Genomic DNA, 12,376 nt, shown 5'->3' with positions numbered 1-12,376 from the left:
TAATATAGAAGAGACTAAACTGAGAGGCAGTTTTTCAGTAGAATATTGCTAACAAAAATAATAGGACTTGTTATGATCCTAAGTCCAGAACGAAACCAAACAGTAAGGAGAGTCCCTAGAACTTGTTCCCTATGAGTTCTCTGTAACATTTTATCCAGCATTTCTGACTCATTGTTCAATGGTAAAATACATATTTTGACAAACACTGTATTAAATTCAAGATAAATACAGCAGGACATCCTGGAGCCATTAATTGTTTTCTCTCTCTAGTAACATTTGTTTGGCACACATAAACACATTAGTGCAAGATACTGGCGAGACAATTGGGATGGCACGTGCCTGCAATCTCAGTACATGACAAGTTTTGTGTAACTCAGGCTGGCAGAAGGGTCTGAAATTCAAGGTCAGTATGGGCTATATAGAGTTGGGAGGTCAGCCTGAGTTATTGCAGAAAACCCCATCTCAAAACACAAAAATCAAACACTCCCAAATATTGGCGAAACCAGTAAAATAATACAGATTGAATGCTAGTCATGAAACTGAGTCAAGAGGCACAACACACTGCAACACACCCTAGGTTTTTCGTAATTTTGTTCAGCAGTTCTGGCTTCTGTTTCTTAACCACATCCATGACAGAGTTATACACATCACATATCTTCACACCTAGTAAGATAGAAAAGAGACATCAAGTATTTTTCAGAGGACAACAACAAAACGACATCATGTAATTAAGCTGCTTTTACATACACATCCCTTAAAGTAGCATTTCTCAAAGTGTGAAAAGAGGAGTATCTGCCATGAAGGGAATTAGGAATGCGAATTTTTAAAAAGAAAACACATAACCATTTGTTTCTTCTGTGGTACTGGGGACTACAGCTGGTCTCCTTGGTGTTAGTAGGGATGAAATCCAGGCCCTGCAAGTGCTAGGCAAGTGCTCTTGATCCCCAAGCTACATCCTCAGCCGTGAAAATCATCTCTCAGAATCACTAACTAAGGGGGACCATGACACACCAGTATCAGGACCCAAACCTTCTTTTCTTTGGAATCTTACCATGTCTTAACTCCTTTAGCAACTCCTCTTGAAGCTGGAGTAAAAAGTTGTAGTTTTCTTGAACTTCCTGAGTAGGGTCAACCATCAAGGTGCGAACAAGGTTGGAGCAGTAAGATTTGAAGCGAATGCCCATGGCGCATGTAATGGCCCCAAAATGCATATGATTTTTATCACTAGAGGCCAAAGAAAGAAAGCATTTTATCACCAAATCCAGCAAAGTATCACTGGCACATGACATCCACAATCACTGCTTGTCCTTGATACATCCCAAATTCCAAAGGAATAAAGATGTAAACTCCCCCCACTCCTAAACATATCACTTAAAGTAAAGATAAATGAGCAAAACTTTTAGGATAAAAATTCAGAGAGAGATGATAATTGCATTATAAAAATGTAAAGATAGTACAAATTATGGGTGTTAGGAAGTTACTTACATTCTGGTCTTCCACGAACTGTTGAGTTATAATTTTTGTCTCTGTGTATATTTGTGTTTGGTGGTGTTGGGACTCAAATTTCAGGCCTTTGGACATCCCTAAGCCAGTGCTCTATTGCTGAGTTACAGCCCCAGCCAGTCCCTTATTGGCTCTTACAATATGTCTTAAAATTAAAGAAGCGCTGGGCAGTGGTGGCACATGCCTTTAATACCAGCATTCAGGAGGCAGAGGCAGGTGGATCTCTGTGAGTTTGAGGCCAGCCTGGTCTACAGAGTGAGTTCAGAACAGTCTTCAAAGCTACACAGGAGGTACAAGGCTCCCCTGAGCCTTGGAGCTGGTAGAGGTGTTCGTGAGCTGTCTGATGTGGGTGGTGGTATTTCAACTCTGGTCCTCAAGACATAGCAGCAATACATGCTCTTAACTACTAAACTATCTCTCCAGTCCTCTTTTCTAGCATATTTAATAATTAGAACAAAAAATGTTTATTATCAAATGCTAATGTAAGAAGTAATGAAATACATAAATACATGGTAAGATTAAATGTAAAGCAGATTAGTTATTCTGTCTCTTTTGACTTTTTGGAAAAGTAAACAACAGGTTAAAATGCTCTGGTCATTATATTATGAAGTTTCCATACTTACCTCACTACACTGAATTTGAGATTATAGTTGCCACCACTCTGAATGATAGGAGGGTAACACATTTCCACAGTAGAAGGGTCTGCCCCGGCTAGGTATTTTTTCTCTTCGATGGCCTTTTCCACAGACTCCGCCAATTTGCTATGTCGAACTTTCTACAGTATGCAGAAATACAGTAACACTCACTAAAGGGTAGCATGCTTCAGAAGTGCATGATTTTTAATGTGTCATGTGAAGGCATGTGTGGTGGCGGCAGCACACGCCTTTAATCCTAGCACTCAGAAGGCAGAGGCAGAGGCAGGTGGATCTCTGTGAGTTTGAGGCCAGCCTGGTCTACAGAGTGAGTTCTAGAACAGTCAGGACTGTTTCACAGAGAAACCCTGTCTTGAAAAATCAAAATAAAATAAAATAAAATAAAACAAAATAAAAAAAATAAAGAAATGTGGAGCTTATATGGAATTCATAGCTTTCTAAGTTTCTCCAGCAAAATTACAGCTTCAATAAAACATAGTACATGTTTACTTACTTTGAAGGAGAGATAGCATAGTTACTAACTTCAAACAAAGTAAAAAACAAAACAAAAACTGAAAATGTGCTACAAGCTGAGCAGGGACTTGGTACTGCTTCATCCACACAATTTCCATTACCTCATCTGCATCCACTATTTCCATGACCCTCTCCTTGAAAAATTTGTTGAAGACCTCAGAGGTGATGCTGGCTGCTTTCTTCATCAAGGTGAGCTCACCATCCTCCTTCACAGCAATGGTGTACGCCACAACAGCACTGATGTCTACCTGCAGGCAGAGTATGAAGCGCTAATGCAACCCCACTGCTCAACACAAGCGCAGCAATGCCATCTACTCAGCGTGCTCAGTCTCTTCCAGAACTGACTAAACACTTAACAAATCCCTCTTAGAACACACGTATATTCTACGAGACATTTAGCTAATGTACCACTTAAAACATAAAATTTATTCTTCTAAAGGTGACTGTAAATGCTGAAGGAAGAAAGGCAGGAAGGCAGGGAAAAGATGACCCCAAAACTGTTTCTGGATTAGAAGTTTTTCTCAACTATCTAATGTGAGTTACCTAATGTGGCTGCACTGCTTCTGAATGCCTTATTTTCTGAATGAAAATTAAACTGGAATAGTACTTAGCCAAAGGACATGGGAAACAGAAATGTGAATGAACATGGGTTTTCCCAAATGGGAAGCCCACTCCCCCTCCTGTCTCCCTTTCAGTGTTCTACTCCCCGAAGACCCTTACTTTGTCAAAGCCCTCCTTGTTGAGACAGTCACTCCAGCTCTTCATGAACTCTCCAGGGAACTTGTCTTTGCTGAACACTCCAATTTTCTTGCCATTCTTGCTTTCTTTAATGGCTTCAATCATTTTGTCAAAGCTGCTTTTATTACTTTCGTTCTATCAATGCCACAGGAAAGGAAATGTTAATTGAAGAATTAGACTTCTATTTTCTACCTAGCAACATGCAGAGAGTAATAATCTAAACCACGGAAAGGATGTTTTCTGAGCCACACCTATTTCTTCAGAGCAGATTATCACATAGCCAATTCTGACAGATATTTTCTTTGGGTATTTTGACAAGACTATTCTCGTGCTTTAGAAAAGGCTGAAAACTCAAATACTCAGAAAATTCTGAAAAATGAGTACATCTAAGCTTTCTTAAGGATTGTAAGGTATGAGCTCTAATTAGTTATTGCAATGGAAACAAACAGTATCCTCAGAAAGTGGTCAATCAAGTTAGTGTTGCTGACTAGAGTCTACAGCTTGGTCCACTGCTGCCAAGCTAACAGTTCCAGAGCTCTTTTCTTCTTACCCAACTGATTAGAGGTACAGCTTTTCTCATCTTTTGTTTGTTTGTTTTGCCTGTCTCGGTCTCCCAAGTGTTGGGATTAGAGGTGTGTTCCACCATATCTGGCCTTCTTTCATGCTTTTTAAAAGTCCCCAAGGCACTTGTTTGTGTTCAATGCTTAACATTCTACCCCACATTTGTAACAACATTTATCGGTGCTAACCTTCTCTCTGATGAGCAGTGTTATGGCAGGGGCTCCATTAGCATTCTCATTTCCTTTAGTATTGGCAATCTGTTTCAAAAACTCCACCTTTTTTTTGCTGGCCATGAAGATGATTTTGTCATCACAGAAGACCATGATTGTATCAGTTAGTTCATAACCAAAGAGCCATGTCTGTGGAAAAAACAACAGCAACAAAAGTATTATAGATAAACATATTATTGATAAAATAAGATAGCCAGGTTAACTTTAAGATCTGGGATGGAGTAGCTTTGATGTGGATACAAATATCTGGATCAGGGGTTGAATAATAGGTGCTGAATGGTACATGGGTGTGTGTGTGTGTGTGTGTGTGTGTGTGTGGTATGAGACATATGATTCCATCTTCTTTTATGTGCTTAAAATATTTCACAGTTAAAAACATCAAATCATTGAGAGGCAGAGGCAGGCAGTTATCTGTGAGTTCGAGCCCAGCCAGGTCTACAGAGAGAGATCCAGGATAGTCAGGGCTACACCAAAAAACCTTGTCTCTCTGAAATCAACAAACAAAAAACAACGAACCCAAAACAAAACAAAAAATTACTGTAAAAAATATCAAATCATTTGGACAATTTGTGTTTCACTTACTTTTCCCTGGCAATGAAGGGTGTCTAGAGCCTTATGAATGCTAAGCTCCAGAGAGCTTATGCTATGGGAGCTACCTGTCACTGCTCAGAACAGAAACACACAGCATAAGAGACAGGCACACCTCCAGTAAAGTGAGCATTTTATCTTCTTGGAGACTGCAGCTGACTACAACTATTCATGTCGTTCTTCCTTCATTTAAAATCAAGGCAGAATGCACAGCAAGACTCTACTTCTGACCCTTTCTGCCAGTAAGTATGGCTGGCTAATAGATTATACCTTGGTGAATAAGAAATGAGTACATGTATCATGTCAGACTCCAAGTAAGCCATTTTAAAACAGGAAGGTTGTTAGTTTTCCTTTCTCTGTATTTCTGCTCAGAGTAAAGAAAGAACGACCAAAGCTCTAGCAGCTACTTCCTATCATGAACAAAATGGAATAGCAGGAAACTGTTACATGCAATTAAATACATTTGATCCACAAACTCCTTTTTTCCTTAGATTCTACTCAGTGCTAAAGTCAATGAAATTTATGTGATAATGAAGACATTCTACATCGACTCTGACGTGTAAGTTAGTACCACTGAGAACCTCAACACAGGTGATGGGACTAACTGATAATGCTGGAGATCAAGTACAGAGCTTCCCAAATATTAAGCACATCTTTTAATACTGAGATACATACTAGATCCAGGAACTAAACGCTGTAAGCCTCTTACCTGTAAGGCAGTTGACTTGGCATACACAATTTCTTCATCAACACCCACAGATACAACAATGGCATCAATACTGGCATATTCATCTTCTCCTTTCTGAAAAGAGAGAATAATTTAATTACTTTCTTTGTGTATGTGTTCCTGAAGGCTAGAGCAGGATATGGGGTGTCTTCTATTGATCTGTCTTATTGTTTTGAAACCGCGTCTCTCACTAAACCAGAAATTTGCAATTTGACTAGGCTGGCCATGCGTCGAGCTCTTGGCATCCACCTATCTCTGTGCCCCAATGCTGAAGTTAAAGGCATGTATGTCTATGATGACCTTTTTATGTGGGTGCTGAGGATTTGAAGTCAGGTCCTCATGCCTGCAGAAAAAGTGCATCTTCCCAGAACCTTTTTATTTTTTTACATACCAGTAACAGAAATACAGATTTCACTATTTGCCTAACGTACAATTTTTCCTAAGTCACAAATCTGACATGCATGCTTGCTTGATAACAACTATTAAGTTACCTCTTTAAAAACTTGGCTTTGGCCAGGCGGTGGTGGCGCACGCCTTTAATCCCAGCACTTGGGAGGCAGAGCCAGGTGGATCTCTGTGAGTTCGAGGCCAGCCTGGGCTACCAAGTGAGTCCCAGGAAAGGCGCAAAGCTACACAGAGAAACCCTGTCTCGAAAAACCAAAAAAAAAAAAAACCCAAAAAAAAACTTTGCTTTGAAATACATTCACACAAAAGAAAAGCCACCCATTTTCAGCACATACTCAGATATGGAAACATCACCATCATCAAACTTCAGAACACCTTCATCTCCTCCAAAAGAGATTTTACTCATTAGCATTCATTTTCACTTCTCTTTGCTTCCTCTCCAGCTTCTGGAAATTACTAATCTGTTTCTAATGACTTGCCTTTTCTGGACATTTCATATAGTACTATCATTAGTATGTAGTGTGTGTGTGATTTCTTTCACTTAACATGCTTTCACGGTTCATCTGTTTTAATATTATCAGTACTTTGCTGTGTATGGGCACGTGTGGAAGCCAGAGATTGAGGTGGCGAGTGTCTTCCTGAACTGCTCTCAACCTTAGTCTATTTAAAGGCATGGCCTGCAAGTTTGTGCACTAGGTTGGTCTCAAACTTACAGATATCCTTCTACTTCTCCCTCCCTCGTGTGCAACCTTATTCTTTGAGCTATGGTCTCTCTGAACCTGGAGCTCAATGATTCAGCCAGGTTGGCTGTCTATCTAAACTCTCTGTTCTCAGTACTGGGATACAGAGACACACTGGCTTTTACCTGGGTGCTAAGGATCTGAACTTAGGTCTCATGCTTGCACAGAAAACAATGAATAGAGAAAAAAATATTTCATTATGTGGATATACTTCAGTTTATTTAACCAACCAGCAGTTAGTTGCTTTAACATTTTGGTAATTCCTACTTTAATTTTTTTAGTTATTGTGTGTGACAAGTGTGGGCTGGAGTGCACATAGGATGCATGTGAATTAGGACAACTTTTAGGAGTGGTCCACTGTTTGATTCAGGAACTGAACTTAGATCTCCAGGCTTGTGCAGCAAGTACCTTTACCTGATGAGCCATTCTGCATACTGTTTCCACTTTTGAGCTAGTATAAATAATGTTACCACAACCACTTATGTACAACGTTTTGTGTGCACACAGCTATCCTGAGTAAATGTTTGGGAGAGGAATTGCTTGGTCATATGGTAACTCCACCTCTAACTCTCCAAGTTACTACCCGATGGCTTTCTAGTAACTGTATTAGTTTGTTTTTTACTAGACTGTATAAGGGTTCTCTCCTTCTAGTGCATGGGCTCCGAGGATGGAACTCACATTGCTAGGCTTGGCGGTGAGCACCTTTACTGAGCCTTCTCTGTGGCACACATTATTTTTTTGTTTTGTTTTGTTTGGTTGAGACAGATTTTTTTTTTTTTTTGAGCTGAGGATGGAACCCAGGAGCGCTCTACCACTGAGCTAAATCCCCAACCCCACATTATCTTTTTTGTTAAGTATAAATTAGTATCTTACTGTTGTTGATTTGATTTTCCCTGTTAGTTAATGATATGTATCTTATAACTGTACCTTTCTTGGGTGAAAGGATTATTTAGATTGTTACACAATTTATTTATTGTCTTTGGTTTTTCGAGATAGGGTTTCTGTGTGTAGTTTTGGTGCCTGTCCTGGATCTTGCTCCATAGACCAGGCTGGCCTCAAACTCACAAAGTTCTGCCTGGCTCTGCCTCCCGAGTGCTGGGATTAAGGCATGTGCAACCGCCACACGGCTGTTACACAATTTATGTTACTGAATTACAAAGGCTTAATATTTGATTTTTAGATTTGTGTGTATGAGTGTTTTGCCTGCATGCACATATGTGTACAATGTGTGTACCAAGTACTCACAAATTGTCCTTTGACCTCTTGACATGCACACTACGCTTGCCCCCACATAAAAAAAATTTCATACTTAAAAGTTTTCCCATTTAATTTTGGTTCTTACATTTAGATGTTATTTACTTTGAAATGTTTTTAAAAAGATTTGAGTGTTTGTATGACTGAATGAATTTATGTACATGAACCAGGTGTGACCAGGTGCCCATGGAAGGCAGGAAAAGAAGGTTATCAGGTCCCCTAAACTGGAGTAGCAGGGTGTTGTGAGCTGCCACGTTGTGTTAGGAACTGAACACAGATCTGCAAGAGAAGCCAGTTCTCTAAATCATGGAGCTATCTTTCCACCCCCTACTGAACTCTCTGCACATGTCTGTGTTCAGTTGCTCACTGAATTGTGCTCTCTTGTCCAGCATCACATCGAACTGTATAGCTTTGTAGTTTGACACTGAGATGCACGAATCTTCTGATTACTATCCACTCTTAGAAAGCTCCACAGTAACAAAAGAATGACAATTATGACTTCCCCAAAGAGCTTTCAACCTCTTCTCTTTTTTATATCTTCCTAAAATATGAACAGGTATTCTGACTAACATCCCACCGTATTGCAGGGCACCAGACCATATTCCTCCTGTGTTTTGGTACCCGTTATCCACCTTCCCTTTGTCCTTATCCCTCTGCCTTTCTGAACCAAAAGTTGCCACTATTCATCATTCAGGTAGACCTTTAAGCCTCTGTATGTAGTATGCATGTATGTTATCTGTGTATAGCTTATTTCATTTACCATAATGTTAAATCAAATAATTCTGTGGCAGAATTTAATTATTTTCTTTTAAAACATTTAGATCTCCCGGAGTTAGTTACAGATAGTTGTAAGCTGTCTGATTTGGGTGCTGGAAAGCAAACTCAAATTCTCTGAAATAGCAGCAAGCAATCTTAATCACCAAGCCATCTCTCTAGCCCTCTATTTTCATTTAAAGACACACTCATGCTGTGTAGCTCAAGCTAGACTTGAACTTACTATCTTCCTACCTCTGGCAACTGTTATTGTGTGTGGCCATACCAGCTTATTTTGTCTTAAGTAACATTCCATTTGTTTATGTACCATATTTTTCTTTTTTTTCCCTAAAGATTTATTTATTATGTATATAGTGTTCTGCCTGCATGTATGCCTGCACACCAGAAGAGGGCACTAGACTTCATTACAGATGGTTGTGAGCCACCATGTGGTTGCTGGGAATTGAACTCAGGACCTCTGGAAGAGCAGTCAGTGTTCTTAACCTCTGAGCCATCTCTCCAGCCCCACCATATTTTTCTTATGCATTCACTTTTGGATAGATAAGTAGGCTGACTGCATATTCTGGCTGTTGTGAGCGATACTGCAGCCAACCTGAGTGCAGGTGTCTTCCTGACACACGGCTTTACTTTCCTTCAGACACATCGAGAGGAGGGGTAGCAGTATCATATGGCACATCTTTGATACCATTCTGCATAATGGCCACATTTAGTCCCACCAACGGTATCTGAGACTTCCTGTTCCTCCCATTGTTGCTGGTATGTTGCATTTTTGATAATTGCATCCTAACTGGAACAGGGTTTCAATGTGCATTTTCCTGATGACTAGTAAACTGTTAAAATCTAATAAAACCACACATACTAAGTTTTATTAAAAACTTATTTGGAAAGCTTTATTGGGAGGTTTCTGGTTTTTAACCAGAAGACTTAATAGTCTATTAGTATTGCTGATTTATTTTATTTTAAGACAAGATTTCACTATGTAACTAAAATTGGTCTTGAATTTATGCTCCTTCTACCTCAGCATCTTGAATAATTTCTTTCAGCAATTCCAAGTAATGGGTATTAACCTGCTGGTGTATATTCTACATTTAGAGAAACAGTATGTGTACTGAACAAATACTCCTAAGATCAGTCTGTTGGGTTTTAAACCACAACCCCACTTAATTTTGACCTAAACTTTCTGAACTCTACAATCTGTATCTTCTGAAGTGTTGTCCTGAGAATTACAAGAGTTAATGTGCTTGTAATATTGTTTAGCTCACAGGAATCATTGTATCAGTATTTATGTCTCTTAAAGACTAAAATGGCTCTAACCAAAACTCTCAGTGCAAAGCAGAAAGGTAATGTTACTGCTATCAAGATTAGTCATCATACATAACCAGCAAAAATACAGTGAACCTGGTTCTGAAAACCTGTGAAGCTCAAAAGAAAATGGTATTACTTCAAATATTCAAACCCAGAGTAAAAGTTACATAGTTTTCAGTTTTCTTTTAATCTTGGTCAGACTAAGAATGTACATGTTTGTGCTGGTCCCTAACATTTGCTACAATTTGTTAAAACAATGGCACTTACATTACTTCTACTTTTGACAAGTGACATGCTTTTCTGTTTATAATGATGCACAGTATCATTTAAAAAATAATGCAAAGAGTTCAACAGTTTTTCAGAAGAGCAGTAGTAAATGAGCGCAGAGCTTAGGTACACCTGTAGTGAATGACTAGCAAGCACTCCACTGGGAAGAAATTGGTAAGAGGTCTCATAGAATCTCAGGAGACACTAAGTATGACAGACGGGGTTTGGGGTCTGTAGATAAGAGCAGGGCTGACAGGGTTCAGACATCTCCAATTCTCAGGAGCCCTGATCTAATCCCTTTGTAAAATAATTTAATTTTCATTAGAAACCACCTACTGAAGCATTAAGTGTACTTGAAAGTGTTCAACCCAGATACTGGACCCAGTAGAAGAGATGTTATAAATTATCAGAAAGTTAAATAAAAATTCTGCATTCTATATAACAATACTTGTAAACAAGTAACAAGATGAGCCAAAATAAGAAATGCTCAACTTTGAAACTTACTGATCTGGAAACAAACAAAACACTTAAATACTGACATCTGGTGGTTCTCTACGGAATAAACACAGCCAATCCACTCTTTGCAGAGAGGTCCCCTTCACACAGCTTTCAGTGCCTTAACACCTTCTTGTTAATGTGGAGAGACAGACTCTAATTTATTTTTTTTCTTTGAAATAAGGTCTCACTATGTAGCCTATGTGGCACGAGACTCTCATACTCAACTTCCCAAGTGCTGGATTATAGGTATACACAAACGTGCTTGACTTTCATTTTGGTTTCTTAGATCTCCAAAACTTGTGAGATACCAAAGAGGTATGCCCATAGAAAGCAAACAAGACAGACCTGAAAATCTTTCATTAAAAGACTCCGTAAGAGAAAGAAATCAAGTAGAGGTACAATTGATGAGAGACGAGCACTAAGTGATATCACTGTTTATGAACATCACAGTATGTTCTCCTAAAGCTAGGTAGTATAGAGACGGTACAAGTCAAACACTGAACATAGACTCCTGCTACGGTTAAGTAGTGTGGCAGTGCCAGGCAGTGGTGGTGCATGTCTTTAATCCCAGCACTTGGAAACAGACGCAGGTGGATCTGAGTTCATGGCCAGCCTGGTCTACTGAGCGAGTTCCAGGACAGCCAGGGCTACAGAGAGAAACCTTGTCTTGAAAAACCAAAAAGAAGTGTGGTGGTGCTGGAAAGAAGGCTCAGTGATTAGGAGTGGTGGTTGCTTTTTCAGAGGACAAGGTTCAATTCCCAACACCCACAACTATCTGTAACTCCAGTTCTGGGGGAGCCAATGTTCTTTTCTGGTTTCCTGAGGCACCAGGTATGCACATGGTACACAGACATACATGCATGAAAAACACCCACACAAATAAACTAAGGCACACAAACACTGTTTTACAGAGGTTTTTTTTTTTTCTTTTTCTCTTCTAGACAGGATCTTATGCACCTCAAGGCAGCCTTAAACTTTCCTATGTAATCAAGGATGACTTTGAACTCCTAATGTTGTTTCCACTTCCCAAGACCTATGATCACCAATGTGGGTCTCTGAGACTTAAAAAATAAATAAACAAACAAAAAAACTATGGGTGCTTTGTCTGCTTCTATGGTTGCACACAACGCTTGTGTCTGGCGCCTGTAAAGGCCAAGAAGAGGGCAATGGATCCCTTGGAATTTGACTTGCAGTTGGTTGAGAGCTGTCATGGGTCAGGTAGTGCATGCTTATATAACTCCATTATTCTGGGAGACAGAGGCAGGAGGATGACTGTGAGTTCCAGGAGTCCCTGCCCCTACCCCAAACACCAAAACAATGCTAAAAACATAGTGTAACAAATACACAACCAGTAACATCATCACCAACCATCAAGTGTCTTCTACTAGACATTATTGCATGTGCTACACTTCACTGGACTAGCAGTACATGAGGATTTATTTATTTATTTGTTTGATTCTTTATTTATTTATTTATTTATTTATTTATTTATTTAGAGGTAAGGTTTCTCTGTGTAGCCCTGGCTGTCTCTGTAGACCAGGCTAGCCTTGAACTCAGAGATCCACCTGCCTCTGTCTCCCGAGAGCTGGGATTAAAGGTATGTGCCTCTGCTGCCCAGTA

General features: G+C 39.5%; 1 protein-coding gene across 1 annotated transcript in view; it reads right to left on the bottom strand.

Moving 5' to 3' along the window:
- Positions 1 to 12,376, bottom strand: part of Supt16h (SPT16 homolog, facilitates chromatin remodeling subunit) — a 39,992-nt gene that overhangs the window by 21,569 nt on the left and 6,047 nt on the right. Inside the window, exons 2-8 of the mRNA XM_028856100.2 lie at positions 5,496 to 5,588; positions 4,157 to 4,327; positions 3,390 to 3,542; positions 2,771 to 2,917; positions 2,127 to 2,278; positions 1,052 to 1,224; positions 573 to 663 (exon numbers count right to left, since the gene is read on the bottom strand). Coding sequence (XP_028711933.1) covers positions 573 to 663; positions 1,052 to 1,224; positions 2,127 to 2,278; positions 2,771 to 2,917; positions 3,390 to 3,542; positions 4,157 to 4,327; positions 5,496 to 5,588 — 980 coding nt within the window. The remainder of the gene's footprint in view (positions 1 to 572; positions 664 to 1,051; positions 1,225 to 2,126; positions 2,279 to 2,770; positions 2,918 to 3,389; positions 3,543 to 4,156; positions 4,328 to 5,495; positions 5,589 to 12,376) is intronic.

The sequence above is a fragment of the Peromyscus leucopus genome, chromosome 9, assembly GCF_004664715.2.
Source record: "Peromyscus leucopus breed LL Stock chromosome 9, UCI_PerLeu_2.1, whole genome shotgun sequence".
Taxonomy (NCBI): Eukaryota; Metazoa; Chordata; class Mammalia; order Rodentia; family Cricetidae; genus Peromyscus; species Peromyscus leucopus.
This window is presented reverse-complemented; position numbering and strand designations above follow the sequence as displayed.